Below are 19,535 nucleotides of genomic sequence, written 5' to 3'. Positions count from 1 at the left end.
AAAATTTTTATTCTTTTTTTTTTTTTTTTTTTTGACACTGGTGATTGAACCCAGGGGCACTTTTCCACTAAGCTACATCTCCAGACCTTTGTATTTTTATTTTGAAACAGGGTTTTGCTAAATTGCCCAGGCTGGCTTCAAACTTGCAATTCCCCTGCCTCAGTCTCCCAAGTCCCTAGGATTGCAGGCCTGTGCCACCATGCCCAGGTTCTCAGTTCTATATATATTGGCTGTATTAAATATATGACCAGTTACGACCAGAGAGAGTTGTTTACTTGTAAGTAAGGTTGCATTGACTTATTCAATCAAGACCCCAGGTCTCCAATAAAGTTCTTAAGAAACTGGAGATTTTATCAGAAATAGTTACTAATGCTGTTAAGGTGTTCACATCTACACACTGAATCTTGGCCAAACTTATTTGTGGGCAATTTTCTCCATCAACATTTCTCTCAGCTGATTCTTCTCGGTGATATTTTTGTCACCTTGAATTGAATCTGAATCTTGACTGTGCCTTTCAAACTGCTATGGTATCCCTTCTACACCCAGGTAACAATAAAAAGATACTGCCTCTGAACACAACAGGAAACTTGTTTTGAGAGGCAATGAAATGACTGAATTAGACATAATGTATCAATTAGAAAGTACTGTCTTTGAACTGGTCTCTGTTTAGGAACTGAGCAACATGGAGATCTAACAAGGCTCTTAATCACTAGGTAAAATACAAAGAAAAATATGAAAAAGAGCGAGGAAAGCCCATGTTGGACTTTGAGACACCAACATACATCACTGCCAAAGAATCTCAGCAGATGCAGAGTGGGGTAAGTTGTACAAAACCACACTATAAACAAAGGTATAGATAAGCTAACGAACACAAGCTCTGTCCAGCCTCCTGTTACCCCAAAGTGGTAGATGGGAGAATTTCTTAATAAATGATCACTAAAATATTTTTCATTACAGAAAGTCTATAGTTTTCTTTTTTAATACTCTAACTAGTAGATATTTACCATATATATTTTATTTCAATGACGACTTTTGTAAAAGTAGAAAACTGTTCCTAATACTGAAACAAATCATACTGAATTTAATTTGATATTTTCTTTGATGAATGGCAAGTTCCCTCCACACAGATACACCATTGGTTTTGGACTACTAAGTAGGATGTGCCATGTCTAAAGGGGATCTGTGATCAAGATGTATACCAAGGCCCCCAAAAAATAAAAAGTCAAGGTCCCGTATTTCCTATTCTGGAATTTTAAGTGTAGATATTTTTAAAAATCTTTGTCACTTTTTGTTGTTGTTGTTGTTAACCATGAGAAGAATGGAATTTTATTTTGAATCTTAAATCTGTTTCATTGGGAAAAGTCCTGTTTGGAATTTGTTTGCCTCTCCTCCAACTATAAAGATAATTTTTTAAAAATTAACAGTTTGTAGAGTTTTCTTGTGTATAGAATGCTAGCTCATGGAGTTTAAAATAGTTATCAAACAATTGGTGGAGCTAAATAAAGAATCTATGGAATTCCTTGTATTTTCTTACAATTTTTCTGTAAATTTAAAATCCACTAATTTTTTTTTTAAATCATAAAAGTGGAGTTAAACATCTGTTTTCGGTCCTCTCGGTTAGATACCCTTGTCCAGGGGTGGAAGAGGAGATGAGGTGGACACGGGTGGAGTTTCAACTGTAGCAAAACCACAGTTTCTCTGTGCCAGTTACCCACTCATCTATTCAGTGATTCAGAAAATAGGTCATGATTATGATAAAGGCCAAGTTTGCAGTGGCCTTTTCCTACTTATCCTCCTTGAGTCACTTACTTCAAATTCTGAAATAAAATCTTTTGTCACCTTAAAAATGTAGGACAGTTTTAAGAGAGACAGTGAATTCAGAGTTGATAGTTCATCCATCCTTCTACTCTGGCAGAGGGCCAGGCCCAGTTACAACCTCATGTGAGCAAGGGACCCATCAAAGTTTCCCACACCCTGAATTTCCCTGGAGCCATTAGCCATAGGCACAATATTTCCAGAACAATCAGATATGCTTAAAATCTCTGATCATTGGCAGAACCACAATCCAGTTAAGAGGCCATACATAGAAATAAAATGTTGTAATTTTTTTTCTTCCTAGGGTTGAGAGAGAAAATATAACAAAGATTCTTTTTTTTTAACCTGTCTTTCCTTCCTACTTATATTAGAAAGAATATAGGAAAGATTATGAAGAGTCCATTAAAGGCAGAAACCTGACTGGCCTGGAGGTTACACCAGCTTTATTACATGTCAAATATGCAACCAAAATAGCAAGCGAGGTAGTAGCCACTTGGTCTTTTCTTTCCCTTGTTATCCAAATAATTGCACTAATGACACTCATCAATGTGTTCCTCCTGCCCTTCTCAGTACCATCTAACTGCGGGTTTCAGGTTGAGTTCCCATGTGTTGGCACTACTACCTAATCTATTACCCCTGTTAATTGTTCTAATTTTTTACTGGAGTACTTATTTTAAAATGTGCTTACCTTAGCATTCTATTAATTTCTAGTCTTTCATTTTATATTGACTATTAACTGATGAAGCTTATACCCTGCCTTTTTTCAGATCTTTACTTAACCATAAACTGTTAAAAACTCGAAGTGTAAATCCTTCAAAAAATTTTTTTTTGGTTTTTCACCAAAGAGAACAATCTAGGCTTTCTTGTCAGTGTTGTTATTTTTATTTTGTGATCTAGAAAGAGTACAGGAAAGATCTAGAAGAAAGCATTCGTGGAAAGGGTCTCACTGAAATGGAAGATACTCCCGACATGCTACGTGCAAAGAATGCCACTCAGATTCTCAATGAGGTGAGACCACAGTCAACCACCAATGTGTAACAGAGCATCTTCCAACCCCAGTTACACCAAAAAGACAGGCAAAGATAGAGTTTTTAAATTTCAAGTTCTAAATCTAACATAATTAGTAACGATTAAGTAAAATATGTCAGTTTCCAATGAGTGGATATTATAACATGTTTCTATAGTGGTTGTCATAACCAGTTATTTAATGTTATTTAACTTTGATACATTCATTGTGCTCATTTAAATTAAAATACCATACAGGAGTAGTATGCACCTAAATTTTATCCTAGTTATGTACCAAACCAGATTTAAAGATTTTTATTTTAACTTTCTCTAATTAGAAAATGGTAAAGCATTCAAAACAAGGACTTATATTAACATGCACAGAATAGTTTCCTATAGGAGCTTCTATAGACCCCACTCCATCCTGTCACATGCAACAGTGAAGGTAAACTAGCAAGAACACTGTGACAACTGTGGTAGCATGTTGTATGGATTTATATACACTCTGTATGCTTATCATCTACATGCAGAAGTTAGGTGACTTTTTGTTTGTTGTTTCTCTGTTTTAATAATGCTCCTACAGAAAGAATATAAGAGAGACCTGGAGCTGGAAGTCAAAGGAAGAGGCCTGAATGCCATGGCCAACGAAACTCCGGACTTTATGCGGGCCAGGAATGCTACTGATATTGCTAGTCAGGTCAGTATTTCTATTCCATGTCAATCTTTCAAGAAAGTAGTTGCAATTTTAATGACATATTGTCTTTCCTCTGTACATTTTTTTTTTGGGGGGGGGGGGGTACCTGGGATTGAACTCCAGGGCACTCCACCATTGAGTCACATCCCCAACCCTATTTTGTATTTTATTTATAGACAGGGTCTCACTGAGTTTCTTAGCGCCTTACTTTTGCTGAGGCTGGCTTTGAACTTGAGATCCTCCTGCCTCAGCCTCTCCTAGCTACTGGGATTTCAGGCATGCACCACAGCACCTGGCTTCCTTTATATCTTACTTGTTCATTAGTGACAGTCAAATGCAAACAGTGGCATTCTTGAACATCTGCCTGATGAAATCTGTTCCAAATGATCAGGGACCCCCTGTTAGGTTGTTCTGCCTTCCAGAGTTTATAGCCACTGCAGACATTCAGAGTAAACAGCAGAAGCTGGATAACCAAACCACTGTTGGAGCTGGGGTAGACTCTGACTCTTGACCTTGCTTCTTAGTCTCCTTCTCATTTGGCACCAAGAATTCCAGGCTTTCTTTCACCATCAAGGCCTAAATTTAAAACACATCTTTTAGGCATCCAATGTTGTTTAATGCTAATTTATGTGGGTCCTTACTACCTGTTGATCATCTGTGTCCTTATACTGAATCCCGTACCTAACTGGATAGTCTTCCAACAGCTAAGATGATCTTTCTGAACATCACTCTTTAACATAAAGCTGTAAACACAATGGGAAGGAATGTCTGTTGAATATCAAATGGATGAGTCTCTCTTGGAAAAGAAATATTGTTCACTTCTTAAGGAAACTAAGCCAACAAATGTTGTGCACATTGCAAACATTTACCCAACTGTTGGGTGTCCTTCTTTTACAGATTAAATATAAGCAATCAGCAGAAATGGAAAAAGCCAATTTCACTTCTGTGGTTGATACTCCAGAGATCATTCATGCCCAACAAGTCAAGAACCTTTCAAGTCAGGTAAGGTCATTAATTAGAATATATCTCACAAGTTCCAGTCATGGAGAAAAAAAGTCCCACTGCTTATACCTAAGGAGGATTTTTTTTTTTTTTTTTTTTTTTTTTTTTTTTTTTAAATATTTATTTATTTTTTTAGTTATCGGCAGACACAACATCTTTGTTGGTATGTGGTGCTGAGGATCGAACCCGGGCCGCACGCATGCCAGACGAGCGCGCTACCACTTGAGCCACATCCCCAGCCCTAAGGAGGATTTTTAAAATCACAATTTCCCCAAATAAAACAAATGGGATTTACATATGATACAAATTTAAGTCAGAGTTGAAAGTTCTGTATCAGATTTTTAAAAAATGATAGATAACAGGGATGTAATCCAGTGGTAGAGTGTTTGCCTAGCTTGCTCAAAGGTCTGGGTTTGATCCCCAGCACCACAAGAAAATAAATAAAATAGATTTTAAGAAGAGCTGGGGCTATACTTCAGTAAGAGTATGAGGTCCTGGGTTTGATCTCCAGCACTGGAGAAAAAAATTAGACAGAATTTTAAGATACTAAAGAACTCTTACAAGGTACAATTCACAATTAATAATTTAATATGTAACTTTTAATATGGATATAAAATTTGTGTACAAATCTAGAAGACACCATGTGAACAGCCCACATTTGGATTACCAATCTATAATGAGTGAGATTGTATCATCAATTCTAACTACATGATCTAACCCTGAGTCCTCCCATCATGGGTAACTTCCATCTTCCTACCAATAGATGAGCAAGATCACTTCGTACAACAGGATATATTCATTTGTGTAAATACTCTTCAATGATAATCAGAACTGAGTAGTCCCAAGTTAGAACTTTTGCTTGTCTTCTGAGCCATGAGTTCCAAAGCAGTAGTTATAACCTGACCTGGCTGCTTTAAAAAAAAAAAAACAAAAAACCTGGTAATGTAGATTTCTTGGTTGTACCTGGAATTCTGAATCTTGTAAATCTGAGGTAGGTGCTTAGAGATCTGTTTTTGTTTAAATCTTCATAGAGGATCTCTTTAATAGCCTATCAGATTGAGAACTATTGATTTAAACCCTTTATTACTAATGTATAATTCTCTATTGTAAAGTTAGACATGAAAAGAAGCTATTACCCTGGGGATGTGGCTCTGTAGAGCACTTGCTTAGCACACGTGAGGTCTTAAGTTCAATCCCTAGCACAGCAAAAATAAATTAAAAAGAAAAGAACTCTCATTAGAAAAGTAGTTTAATCGGGAAACATACATATTCAATTGGGAGAAATTAACCTTTTATTTGGGGGCAGAACTTTTATTTGGGAAAAGCAACTTTTCAAATTTACCAAAATTATGTGAATCCCAAACTACCCTGCTATGTTTACTGGGAGAGCCCCAGAGCCCAGGGTTCCTTGGGCTGTGAGGCACATGGCAACTATAAGACATTCTGCTTTCAATATTGCTGACCTTTGAGGAGAACCACAGCATGCAGGCCTATTCCAGGGAGGCCTGGATCACTTACTTTGCTGGTGTTTCCTCTCCTTGGGTTCTCTGTGGCTGGTTCCTCAGGCCTAAAATATGACAGGCACGTTACTTCCTCAACAATTTAGACCAGTATTAAAAAATTTGAATGATGGAATTGTGCTAGTATTTTTCACAAAACTGCTTCTCCATTTCTATTTGGGGAGTATGTATTTTATAATATCTAAGCCTTTTGGGGATTAATGACAACCTTGTGAGCTCATTCACAAGTTCTGACACTGGACTGAATATAGACCTTTCCCTCCCAAATACCATCAGGTTCCATGTGTAAACTGATTACCTCTCTCGGGGATGACAGAATCACAAGGATTGCTACCTAAGTTAGCTTTGTAAAACCCGTAGAGGCAGTTTTTACTAATTTTAAAAAATAAAGCCTGCTTATATTCTTTTCCCAGGAAAATGAGAACTTTTCCCTTATACTTGTATAACTAAAAAGAGGCATTCAAGTAACTACTTCTTGGACAAATAATCTGTTCCTGTTCTTCTAGAAACCCACATTAAACAAAATATAGGCCTAAATCTCTGATTGCCTAAAACTATTTGTCTTTGAGAAGATTAAAATTTTCAATACTAATAATAATGCATATATACTACAATCTAGATAGAACAGTTTTATCCACATACAAAAGTGACTAGTGTCTTTCCTCAGTCTATATCCCTATACACCCCAAACTTCCCTGAACTATAGAAGAAACTAGAGTTCAATAAAGCTAGAGAGAAAAGTGAAAGGACATACTGACAAATGATAAAAGATAATAAAGCTCTAAGGCAGAGTAAGAGTTCTGCTACAGAAAATAACTAAAAATATCAGTCTGGTGCTGGGACTGGCTGTGTATGTCCAGGAAGTGTATCCCTTACAGGTACTTCTCTGGCCAAAGTCTAGTGCAGGCCAGGGAGGCCAAAAGAAAAGTGATGGGTGACTCAGAGCAGCCCTTGGTAAGTTAAGTTACCCAGGGTTGCAGCCCTAGGTCTTCCTATTTAGTAGGACCTCCAGTAACAGCAGGCTAGTTTCTGCAGCATGAGAGCCATGTTCTGGAAGTATCTGCTTGCTCAATCAAGCAAGCAGTTAGGAGCCCAGAATGTAACTGCTTCAAGTTCAGCAGAAATTTCCCAGTCACCACTGAGGCTGGCCTTCAGGAGAGTGAAAGTTCTAATCTTCTTGTTCTTCTCTTCCTGCCTGGCTCCTGGTTAAGTGACTTGGTCTAACTCAGAGATGACTGACACCACTGGAGGCAACTCCATCGCCCCCCGCCCCTCCCCACCCCAAGAGCCTCATTAGCAGTGACTTCCCTCTTGTGGGCCTTTCTCTGCCAGCTTTGTCATGACAGTGGGTCCTATTAAATGCTTGGTCTTCATTCTGGAAAGAAAAGATATGGCCCTTACTGACCAAGAGGACTGTTTTATTACTCTCTAACATACTTGTATAATCAAGATGTAAAGGACTTTCCTTCTGCTGAACCAGAACAGCTATTTCAGGTTCCATTTGGCCCATATTCCTATGGTGTTCACTCGTTTCTTGGAATCTATTCCTAGAAAAAGTACAAAGAAGATGCAGAGAAATCCATGTCATATTATGAGACTGTTTTGGACACTCCAGAGATGCAAAGAGTACGGGAGAACCAAAAGAACTTCAGCCTTGTAAGTTTTTTATTGACTCTAAAGCATAACCTACTGATATCTGGGATCATGCAGGCTAAGCACTTGGGCATCCTGCCACTGAAACATGGCTGTTGAGTAGCCCTCCACTACTCTGTTCTTGCCCTCAGAAATGTGTGTTTGATTCTTCCCTGGCTCCCCTTATACTTCAACCCCAAATCAGAGTCTGAAAGTAAATCTTGTTACTTGGTGGGTGGCTTCTTGTTACTGAATATGAACTATCACTATCTTCCATTATTGGTGACATGTCTTCCTCAAAGTTAAATCTAGGGAAGGGATACTTTGATAAATAAGCCTTAATTTTAACGATTTCAGTTTTTAAAAATCAGTTTCTGGGACTGTAATCCCCAATACCCCTACCCCAAATGAGTTTCTTCATACATTTTTTATTAAAGAATTTTTCTTTAGATCTCAGATTATTATTATTGTAGCATGGACTTTTTAAAATATAGAATTTTAACTTCCTTGTGACTATAATTTAGGAAAATTAAAAATATGTAGAACAATGTTGAAATCTTAACAGGATATTTACTCTTTCTTCATAGCTCCAATACCAGTGTGACCTTAAAAACAGTAAAGGAAAAATTACAGTTGTTCAAGACACGCCAGAAATACTGCGTGTTAAAGAAAACCAAAAGAATTTCAGCTCGGTATATTTACTATTTATTTTCCATTTAATGCTAACCTAATAATTCCATTCTCCTCTTCTAAAAAACATACTAGTCTCACCTTGATACAATTAACATCTAACCATTACAGTTAATACTAGTGGTTGTTAAAATTCCCTGTACTTTGCTCCAAAAATCATCATTTCAGAGACCATTGAAATAAACTTCAAAGTAACTGTTCTAGATTTTTTTTAAAAAATACTGGGGATTGAACCTGGGGTGCTCTACCACTGAGCTAGATCCCCAGCCCTTCTAATGTTTTGAGTAGGGTCTCACTAAATTGCCCAGGTTAGCCTTGAACTTTCAATCCTCCTGCCTCAGTAATCCCAGAGCAGTAATGTGTGTTGTTTGTTTCACAAAGGTGAATTTATTTTTGATATTTTGATTTCTTTTATAATCCTTCCTAAAATAACTGACATCACACTTCTTTAATGGATTTTGTATTTCATGTTAGAGGAATTCTGTTGTCTTTAATCAGTATATTCTGTTTTATCTCATCCTGTATTCATATAATATGATAATCTTAAAAGAAATCTCAAGATCTGGAAAGTGAGTGGTGTTGTACATGTGGTCTGAGTCATATACTGACGAAGAAGCTGTCAGATGCAACACCCCGGCTCTTGCCTGGGAAGACTGTCTCTGGTGTCTTTTGTTTTCACAGAAGCCATGTATTCTAGGCTTTCTCCAGGAATTGCTGGGGTCTCCTTTTCTTCTGAGTAACAATCTCTTCATTCTGAATGTCCAGGTTTTATATAAAGAGGATGTCTCACCAGGAACGGCAATTGGAAAAACACCTGAGATGATGAGAGTGAAGCAAACACAGGACCACATTAGTTTGGTAAAGACACAGTAGACTCATTTTCAATATTTTCCACCCCTCTGATTGTTCACAATGACCTCTGAGTTGCATTGGAAATCTCTGTCTCCTTAAAAAGTTTACATTCTAAAACAGGTGCCTGTGTACTGCCATCACCACATGGTGTGTGCCAGTGGTCAGTGCAGTTCTGTGGTGGTTTTCATGAAGGAACAGTTAGACATGGAAAACAGGCTTGTGAGAAAGTAGTGTATGTTAGAGTCAAAGAATCAGCCTTCCCAAAGACCTGTATATGAATGTAACTGTCCTAGTCAAATGAATTGTTGCATATAAAACCTCTGGATTAGTCCTCTTTTTCACTTTCTGTGGCTTCAGTTACCCCTCAGTCAACCTTGATTCAAAAATATTAAATGGAAACAATCCAGAAATAGTTCATATATTTAAGTTGTAACCATACTGAATAGCATGATGAAACCTCTTGGCTTTCTGCTCTTTCCTACCTGGGACATGAATTCATCCCTTTATCCAGAGTATTTGCACTGCATTTGCTACCTTCCCTAGTTCAACAGCTGTCTCCATTATCAGATCAACTGCCTTGGTATCCAGCATTTGTGTTCAAGTAACCCTTATTTACTTAATAAATACCCCAAAGTGCAACATCAGTGATGCTGGCAATTTGGATATGTTATCAAAAGGGAATCATAAAGTGCTTCCTAAAGGTGTAAGTTCTCTTACACCTATATGTTGAGGTTGCCAATATCTACAGTAGAAACAATCTTTCCATATTGTGACATATCAGATTGCAAAAGATATACCCATAGTTCATGGTAAATGCTTAGTTAAGATGAAAAAGGCACTCAATTTGCATATGTATATATAGGGAGAAAAACATAATACATATAGGGTTCATTTCTAGCCACGATTTTAGATATCCACTGGGGATTTAAAACAACCCCCATGGATATGGGAGACTACTGAATACAAGAAAGTTAAAGGGTTACATCTAAGTAGGGACCTCTACCCCCAAAGACACAACAGAGAGATCAAAATGCAAGTGTCCCCTCTTCAGAATTGTTCTCCTCTGACCCAGTACCAGAATGTGGCTCTATCCAAACTAAGTACAGAGCTTGTATTATTTAAATGGTTATTTGAAAAACTGTAGTAGAATTGAATTGCCTTCTGATGTCCATTGGTGACCCAACTCAGGACAGGTGGTAAACTATGGTCCCATGGTAATAGAGAGCCCAGGATTCTTTTCTATAAGCAAACCCACAATTGTTGCTGCTGAATCATATATATTCACTTTAGATACAAATACCCCTGAAATCCCCATGTATAATGTGCATGTATAAATAAGTAACAACCAGGTCCACTATTATGTAAAATTATAATGCAACAATAAAAAGGGGAAAAAAAAGAAAAACTATAGTGGGGTTGCAGCTCAGTGATAAGAGTATATACTTAGCATACCCAAGCCCCTGAGTTCAATTCCCAGAACATACAAACAAAACATTGGACTACTAATTAGACATAGACTGTCCAGTATATAATAATACCCTTATTTTCCCGTTTTTCTATAGGTGAAGTATAAAGAAGCAATTGGACAAGGAACTCCCATTCCTGACCTACCTGAAGTGAAACGTGTCAAAGAGACCCAGAAGCACATTAGCTCGGTAATGACCTATACTCTCAGCATGCATTTGTGTGACCAACCATCTTTACACTGTTACCCTAGTTCTACTCCTCCCTTCTTCCTTTTACCCAGAGCCTCCCATGTCTTGGTGATATTATGCATCCTTCCTAGGTCCTGAAGGGGGCCTACAGATTGCAAAAGAAGATAAGAAACCTTGCAGTCATATCATTTAGCTCTCATCCCCTGTATATAGGCTGGATTCCTTTTGGTACAAACTTCATTTTAAAACTAGATCATGGCTCCTGTCCTGCTTTGGATTGCAATTTCTCTAGTTTTATTGTCCATGATATGTCCCACCTTCCTAAGTAAAGTGTTAAAGACATAACTTTGTTACCAAGATGTAGATTTTCTAAGATTTTGAAAAGTTTCTTGGCAAAACAAAGATGTCACTGCTAACTTGTCACTGAGTCTGCCAATTAATCCATGACACACACCTGTAGGTTTTTTCATGCTGCTCCCCAGTCCATGCACTAGTATACCATAAAATCCATCTATTTCAAAAGAATTCAGGCTTTAGGTTGAAAATTCTTAACATTTAAGAAGAAAAAAGTCAAGAGTCTCCTTACTCTCTTTATTAAAATTTATAGTCCTTTGATACTACCCCTAAAAAATATGGATTTCTTCCCACTCAAAAAACACTAGTTTAGAATATGGTCACGCAAGCCTGTGATACCCACTCAGGAGGCAGAAGGGTCATAAGTTCAAGGCCAGCCTGAGCAACTTAGTAAGACCCTGTGTCTACTTGATCCAGCAATCATCAATAAAAATTTCAGAAAAAAATGCTCTTCTTGAAAAATAAATTAAGTCTCTTCTTATCAAGGATACCTACAGATTAGAAGCCACCTAAGAATTTCCATTAGAAAATATGAGTAATAATTTTCATTGAGAAAATTTTCAGTGATCCTGAAGGAATAGAATATCATATGATTAGTAAATTATAAAACAAGCAACCTATTTATTGAGTACAGATCTGATATAGACCTACTTTATTCCAGGCATTAATATTGGATACAGTAAAATGTTTAGATTTTTCTCATTGTATAATTTATTATCACTATTTAATACATTTTAGGAATGCACTGAGTGTTGGCTATAGAAAATGCAATTCAGTACCCAATTGTTAAGGCAGTACAATTACTACTTTAAAAAGAGAACATAAATATTTATGGAATTTGTTTTCCTTAGCCCTTGAGTATCAGTTGAAAACTAGATTGTATTAATAAATTCTCACCAAATAGCCCACATATTGCTGTAGTCTAAAGAATTTATGGTTATTTTACCTTTTGGGGTATTCTAATTATTTTCTACAGGTTATGTACAAAGAAAACTTGGGAACAGGCATTCCAACCACTGTCACTCCAGAGATTGAGAGAGTCAAACGCAATCAAGAGAACTTTAGCTCGGTATTTACCAATTTACCAAATAAGAAACTATTTCCCATTAAAAAAACAACAAAACTACCAGAATAACCTATAATCCTTTTTTTAAAAAGTAACATCATAACAACAAATTCCGTGTGTATGTCTGTGTGTGTACTACCTGACCAAAACCATCTGACTTAATACAGAATTACTACTCTTGTGATTCTACTTTAACATTTTCAGCACCTGACTAGTGTGGGTATTTAAGTCGGAAATACTGCAAGTAGCATTAACATCATTATGATACTCACATCCTATAAATTGATGCTTTCCATTGTACTTTTCCATTCCAAAATTAGTTTTAGAGAGTTCATCTTTAAAACTGTGAAGTACAAAAATAAAAAGCATTATTCTTACTAAATATTACTCACTAAAATAACTCCCTTCTCACCTACACCCAACTCCCTTCCTCGGTCTTTGTGCTTGTTTTGAATATCTTTTGGGTACTTTCTTGTATCTCACAGGTTTTGTACAAAGAAAATTTGGGGAAAGGAACACCCACAGCTAAAACTCCAGAGATGGAGAGAGTCAAACGCAATCAAGAGAACTTTAGCTCGGTATTTCTTAGGGGGGAAAAAAACCCACAAAACCCTTAATTCTTATTAAAATATTTTAACACATTACAAATATAAAATTACTAAGTTCATAGTATGAAAGGAATGATACCAAATATTACCTCAGTTTTCATCCCAAGTCTAATTTAATATTACTCTAGTTCTGGTGTGAAATTTTAACTGTTTTCTCTAAAACACAGATATTTATCACTTTCCTTAAAAACCCATAATACTCAGTATTTCCTTCCTCCAGTGCTCCTCTAATAACAATAGGTATTTCTAACTGGTGTGACACAAGTGAAAAGTAAAATCTAACACTACTTCAAAATGCAATGCTAACTAGAATTTTATTTGTATTTATTGTGGTTATTTGATGTATTATTTGTGTTTGCAGCCTTTCTTAAGATTATCATTCTTAAATATTTTCATTCAAAGACAACATATCGTCAACTCACAGTAACTCAGAAATACAAATTTACTTGTCTCATCTATTTTAATATATATGATACAAGATATAAATGAGCTTTACTTTGGAATATATTCAGTATAATGAAAGCTAAGCTAATATTTATTTAGCTTTTAATATTAATTAATGTTTAGTTTCCCCAAGCCTTTTTTTTTTTTTTTTTGGTTTTCTAATTGTTACCAGCAACTCATTAAATGCTTTTTGATGAAGCGTAATCCTTCTGTCTTTGAGGAAGGCATATGCAAGTCAAGCTACTACTGCCTGCAGCCTAGCAGCTGTGTATGCATCAGTGCCACTCAAAGACAGATATTGTACTGTGTGACTATGTTGCTCTCTTAAAGTTAGGTATATTTTTCTTCATTATTAAAACAAAAAAATTTTTTTGATACTTTTTAAATTCAAGTTTACCTAAAAGATGGGTCCAGGCTGATTTGATTGTTGGTTTTGTGCACACAGATATTGTACAAAGAGAACTTGAGCAAGGGGACTCCCATACCTGTCACTCCTGAGATGGAGCGAGTCAAACGCAATCAAGAAAATTTTAGCTCGGTATTTGGGAGAAAGTTCCTTTAACTCCATATTAAAAAAATAATTTCTATAAAACAAATTTCTCACTACTTGTCCCTTTAACAACAATCTATTTAACAAACTCTCTTTTAAAATCTTACCAACTGAATCCTTCTATTTTACAGATTTTTTTTTTACTCACCATTTGATTCTAATGCTGTACACTGTTATTGCTGGGACTTTTGAAGTTGATTTCCAAAAAGAGCACAAACACTCAAGCTCTTATTTACTGGCAACTCTTTGTATCTGACATTTCTGAGTTAGCATTGAAAAAAAGAATTACTGAACTAGAGGCTCTTTGGAAACAGGGGTCACTTTAACATAGATCCTAACCAGATAAACAGTAGCACCAAACTGCTTAATATTGGGACCAAAAGCACTTCTTTAGTTACTTGTTCCAAACAAATCTTTTCATGAATAGAAATCCAGACCTTCTGATTTAAAAAAAATATGCAAGTCAGATCATACATGTATTTTTTATTTTCTCTTTTACTGTTGTTTCTGAAAAACACTATAATGAAGTGTGATACTTATATATAATGAGCTTAGGTTCACTTATGCCTGAGATGGAGAATCAAATGTCAATAGGAAAATTTACCTAGATTTACTTTTGGAGCTAGGGAGTTAGTCCAACATGTTTTTTTTTTTTGTTTTTTAAATTTTTATGTGGTGAAGAGGATCAAACCCAGTGCCTCACGCGTGCCAGGCGAGAGCACTACCACTGAGTACCAGCCCCAGTCCAACACGTTTTTAATTGTCAGTGTAAATATTTTCTAAGCCAAATGTGGTGGTGCATACTTATAACCCTGCTCCTTGGGAGACTGAGGCAGGAGGAACATAAGTTCAAGTCCGGCCTTGTCTACTTAGTGAGACTCTATCTCACAAAGGACTGAGGATGTAGCTCATTGATACAGTGCCCCTGGTTCAATCTCTAGTAAAACAAAAATAAATAAATAAATAAATGTTTTCTAAAAGTTTTTTTTTTCCCCACATAATTCCATTAGTAATTTTCTTTGGTCCTACTGTCTTTTCTGTCTTGTTATTAATTACTATTCTTTAACAACTTTACAATTTGTTAGATTTTCAATATAAGTTAATGTCCTTTGTAATGTTGTATTTAATTGTTCCCCCCCCCCCCCCCCCCCCCCCNGAGGGAGGAAGTGATTGTCTTTCTTTGTTCTGGATGCTTTCTTATCATACAGGTCCTATACAAAGAAAACCTGGGGACAGGAATTCCAATCCCCATCACTCCTGAGATGCAGAGAGTCAAACACAATCAAGAAAACCTTAGCTCGGTATTCTAAAAAGGGGGGGAAAAAGATGCAATTTAACCTCAGAACTAAACAGATCTTTAATATTTATTCTTTTTTTTTAAGCCTTCTCCCCTTCCTTTGCTCCTAATGTATCTTACTTTGCATAAAGACATACTTTCTCATTTCTATAAATTTTTATTTTTACTTCATCTGATATTTAAACATGTTTTTGAAAAAGAAATAACAAATGTTTTAGTTTGTGTGGATAACAAAACCAAGTTCTAACCATCTCAAATCCCTGTGATTATTTAGGAGACACTATACTTGTAGAAAAGAAAAATTAATATGGATAACTCCAACAGCCTTTCAAGCTTCTGGTGTTTCCTTCCTCTAACTCATTCTCTTCTTCCCTCTCCACCCACTCCCAACTGCTCCAAGAGGGAGGAAGTGATTGTCTTTCTTTGTTCTGGATGCTTTCTTATCATACAGGTCCTATACAAAGAAAACCTGGGGACAGGAATTCCAATCCCCATCACTCCTGAGATGCAGAGAGTCAAACACAATCAAGAAAACCTTAGCTCGGTATTCTAAAAAGGGGGGGAAAAAGATGCAATTTAACCTCAGAACTAAACAGATCTTTAATATTTATTCTTTTTTTTTAAGCCTTCTCCCCTTCCTTTGCTCCTAATGTATCTTACTTTGCATAAAGACATACTTTCTCATTTCTATAAATTTTTATTTTTACTTCATCTGATATTTAAACATGTTTTTGAAAAAGAAATAACAAATGTTTTAGTTTGTGTGGATAACAAAACCAAGTTCTAACCATCTCAAATCCCTGTGATTATTTAGGAGACACTATACTTGTAGAAAAGAAAAAATTATATGGATAACTCCAACAGCCTTTCCCCAGCAGCTGAGGATGAAAATTCCTCAACCCAGTAATGGCTTCCACTAAAATAATATATAGCATATTATCAGCATATAACTCCTGGCTCCTTGGACTATTGTGCCATTTTATAACATGAAAGTTGTCCTCACCTTTAAAACATCACAGCAAATGAAATGTTTCTGACAGATTTTTTGTTGTTGTTGTTGATATTTTCTCATTGCACAGGTGCTATACAAAGAAAACATGGGCAAGGGAACTCCTTTACCTGTCACTCCAGAGATGGAGAGAGTCAAACACAATCAAGAAAATATTAGCTCGGTACTCTGCAAAAAAACAAAGAAAAAAACAAGCCTTCTTTAATGATTTAAAAAACAACTACTTTAATGATTTAAAATAATACATATTAATCCCACTTTTTAAAGACAACTTATATTTTGTGAATTTCTTGACTACATTTATCCTTCTTTCCTATGTGGTATTCCCAGTCTTAACCCTATAACAACAAAATTGCTTTAATCCATAATTTCAAGTTCTGATATCAAGAAGTCATATATTTTCCTACAAAAGAATCTTTTGCTTATCTCTCCCAGACTTACTCTTATACCCAAGGTCTCTTTGTTTTACACATGAAATTTGGAGTGGGCTGTGCAGTAGGTATAATGGGGCTCTTTTTGAATACTGGAATCATGATTTCATTGTGTTTTTGAGTTGATGACTTTAGGTTCTAATTTGCCCTGTCAGATTTGGGGTTTTATTTTGCAGTGCTAGGGACCAAACCCAGGGCCTAGAGAATGCTACACATGTCCTTAAATACTGAGCTACATTCCCAGCCCTGTCAGATTTGGACAAAGAGACCTTGGGGAAAATAACTTCTAATCTTTTCCTTCAAGGATAATGATGCAAATTATAATCCAGTAACAGTTTTGGCAATTGTCAATTCACTTGAGTCACCAGAAATAATATTTGTTTTACTCATCTTAATTGTTGTTCTTTGTATTTATCATGGTCTTTTAATGCTAACTTTAGTAAATCACTATGCTCTGTGATCTTATATGTATCTATAAATTTTCTGGGGGAGTTGGGTTTGTGTGTGGGCTTTAGCTTTCAGTAGTGAACAACCTTATGTTGCTCAGCATTTATACTGTTTACAGTTTTCTCGAAACTTTAAACCCAGTACTTCCCAGTAGTTCTGAAACATTAGCATGCATCAGAATCATGCAGAGGGTTTATTAACCCAGATCTCTGGATCCTGCCCCAACAATTTCTCCTCTGTAGGTCTAGCATGGAGCTAGAGAATTTGTAATTCTAATAATTTCTTAGGTGGTATTGACCTGACTATCCAGGGACTCCTCTCTTAATACCACTACTGGAATAGAATTCTTCCAACCCTCCTGGGTTCTCTAGAATGACACTAGGGTGAGACATTGAGGTTAAGAATTTATAATACATTGTATTGCTTCCTATTGATTTACAACATTAACTACCTAAAACACTGCTACTTTTTGATCAGTGTGAAATACTAAGAAAATGCAGGAGGTAAAGACAAAAGATAGAGATGAAAAAGGAACAGGAGAAATCCTTTCTGCCTTGTCTGAGGGCCTACAATTTTATTCATATGTTTATGAGAGTTAAGTGCTGGAAAAAGGTCCAGTAATCAACTGCTGGAGCAGCTTCAACCTCAGTATGATTCAAACCCAAGTCTGTAATTCCCCCTTAGAAGATCTGTCAGGAGCTTGACATTCTTGTACTAGTAGTAAAACGATGATGGTCCTGCCTCCTTCCTGGGAACACTGCAGTTCTCTCTTGTAATATGCAAATATTTCAGGGCAGGATTCTACCCTGGAAACATGTATCTTCCTGTAACTACACTCATCTTCCTTTGGAAACATAATGATTGCCATCTAACCTTATTGACTAAATGATTTAGTGTCCTGGGCCTCATGTTATCTATTCCATTTCTTATTTTGGTAACTGTAATTCTTTTCTTTTTCCTTTTTGGATCTGTTGGACTCACGTAGGTTTTGTACAAAGAAAATGTGGGGAAAGCCACCCCAACCCCTGTCACTCCAGAGATGCAGAGAGTCAAACGCAATCAAGAAAACATTAGCTCGGTATTGTCTTGAGAAATGAAAATGCTTTTGATTTTACAACATAACCTCTGCAGTTTGGCCTGCTCCTAACCTCATCCAAGGTTAAAAATAAACAAAATGAAAATTACATTTGAATACCCTCTAAATATTATCCCACATTTAGAGTTGCCATTAACTTTCTCAAGCTTTGTACTTGAGAGCTGTTCTGATAGTAATATATAGATTATACTTAACATTTTCCTTCCCCCCAATTGTATTATATTTCATAGTAAATGTTGCCTCTTAGTGACTTTTGGGTACAACTTTGTATCTCACAGGTATTATACAAAGAGAGCATGGGGAAGGCAACCCCCACACCCTTTACTCCTGAGATGGAAAGAGTCAAACGCAATCAAGAAAACTTTAGCTCGGTATTTCAGAGAGGAAATATAAATCATTAAAACTTTTAACAAGCCTGGCCATCATGGTTATACCACTAATTTATTCACAGTGTTTCCAAAATTCTGTATATATATTAAATTCTTTCTTGTCAACTTAAAAACAACAAATCAATCCCACTAGCTCACACTGATTCTTTTGCTTTCTCCCATAACATTTTAATGGCTTTTTCTTCTTGAGGTGTTTCTTATAGAGTGTGATATAATTGAGCCATAACAACAGCTAAATGATTTTTCAGAACTGTTTTTCTGTTTTCTGATGTCTGGATGCTCTCTTGGCTCCCTTAGGTATTGTACAAAGAGAATATGAGAAAAGCAACACCGACACCTGTTACTCCAGAGATGGAGAGAGCTAAGCGCAACCAAGAAAACATTAGCTCGGTATTTTCTAGGATTAAAAAGAAGTAGTGCAACAACTTGGAAAATAACATTTTAACATCATGAAAACGTGTCTTTCTCATTCAACTGAAAAATACACTAAAATTTAAAAGGAGAAATGCAACATGTTGAAAATAACGTTTTAACACCATAAAAATGTGCACTTTCATCAACTGAAAACTAAAATTAACACAACCGTGCTTTTCAATTCCAAATGATCATACTAAAAATAATTGTCAGTGTTTTTACTCTTCTTTACTCTGAGGTAGTTTTTCATAACCAACTATAACAAATTGACTCCCTAACATCCTCAATCTTAGGTTCTACATTATGTTTAAGGTACCTTATTAAATAGTGAATACTCAGAAATACATGCCTTCATTGGCTTTGATATTTGGGGGTTTTAGTGTCTGGAGTACTCTGATTTCTTTATTAGCACCTTGGTTTATGCAATCTGGATATTACCTGAGATAAATGATTACTGTTCTAAAGGATAGTTTTTGCGAATTCTCATATCAGATTTAGTGACAAATATCATCAATATGCTGGTGCTAGTGCTATAAATCCAAGAAGTGCTAGCAAATCCAAGAGG

General features: G+C 36.1%; 1 protein-coding gene across 1 annotated transcript in view; it reads left to right on the top strand.

Moving 5' to 3' along the window:
- Neb (nebulin) overlaps positions 1-19,535 on the top strand; it is a 200,620-nt gene that overhangs the window by 173,054 nt on the left and 8,031 nt on the right. The window contains exons 137-151 of the mRNA XM_048812256.1: positions 714-818; positions 2,187-2,297; positions 2,713-2,823; positions 3,404-3,517; positions 4,412-4,516; positions 7,588-7,692; positions 8,256-8,360; positions 9,124-9,216; positions 10,773-10,865; positions 12,196-12,288; positions 12,771-12,863; positions 16,264-16,356; positions 18,057-18,149; positions 18,446-18,538; positions 18,854-18,946. Coding sequence (XP_048668213.1) covers positions 714-818; positions 2,187-2,297; positions 2,713-2,823; positions 3,404-3,517; positions 4,412-4,516; positions 7,588-7,692; positions 8,256-8,360; positions 9,124-9,216; positions 10,773-10,865; positions 12,196-12,288; positions 12,771-12,863; positions 16,264-16,356; positions 18,057-18,149; positions 18,446-18,538; positions 18,854-18,946 — 1,500 coding nt within the window. The remainder of the gene's footprint in view (positions 1-713; positions 819-2,186; positions 2,298-2,712; positions 2,824-3,403; positions 3,518-4,411; positions 4,517-7,587; positions 7,693-8,255; positions 8,361-9,123; positions 9,217-10,772; positions 10,866-12,195; positions 12,289-12,770; positions 12,864-16,263; positions 16,357-18,056; positions 18,150-18,445; positions 18,539-18,853; positions 18,947-19,535) is intronic.

Source organism: Marmota marmota, unplaced genomic scaffold, assembly GCF_001458135.2.
Source record: "Marmota marmota marmota unplaced genomic scaffold, marMar, whole genome shotgun sequence".
Taxonomy (NCBI): Eukaryota; Metazoa; Chordata; class Mammalia; order Rodentia; family Sciuridae; genus Marmota; species Marmota marmota.
The sequence above is the reverse complement of the archived record's forward strand: the minus strand, read 5'-3'. Positions and strand labels throughout refer to the sequence as shown.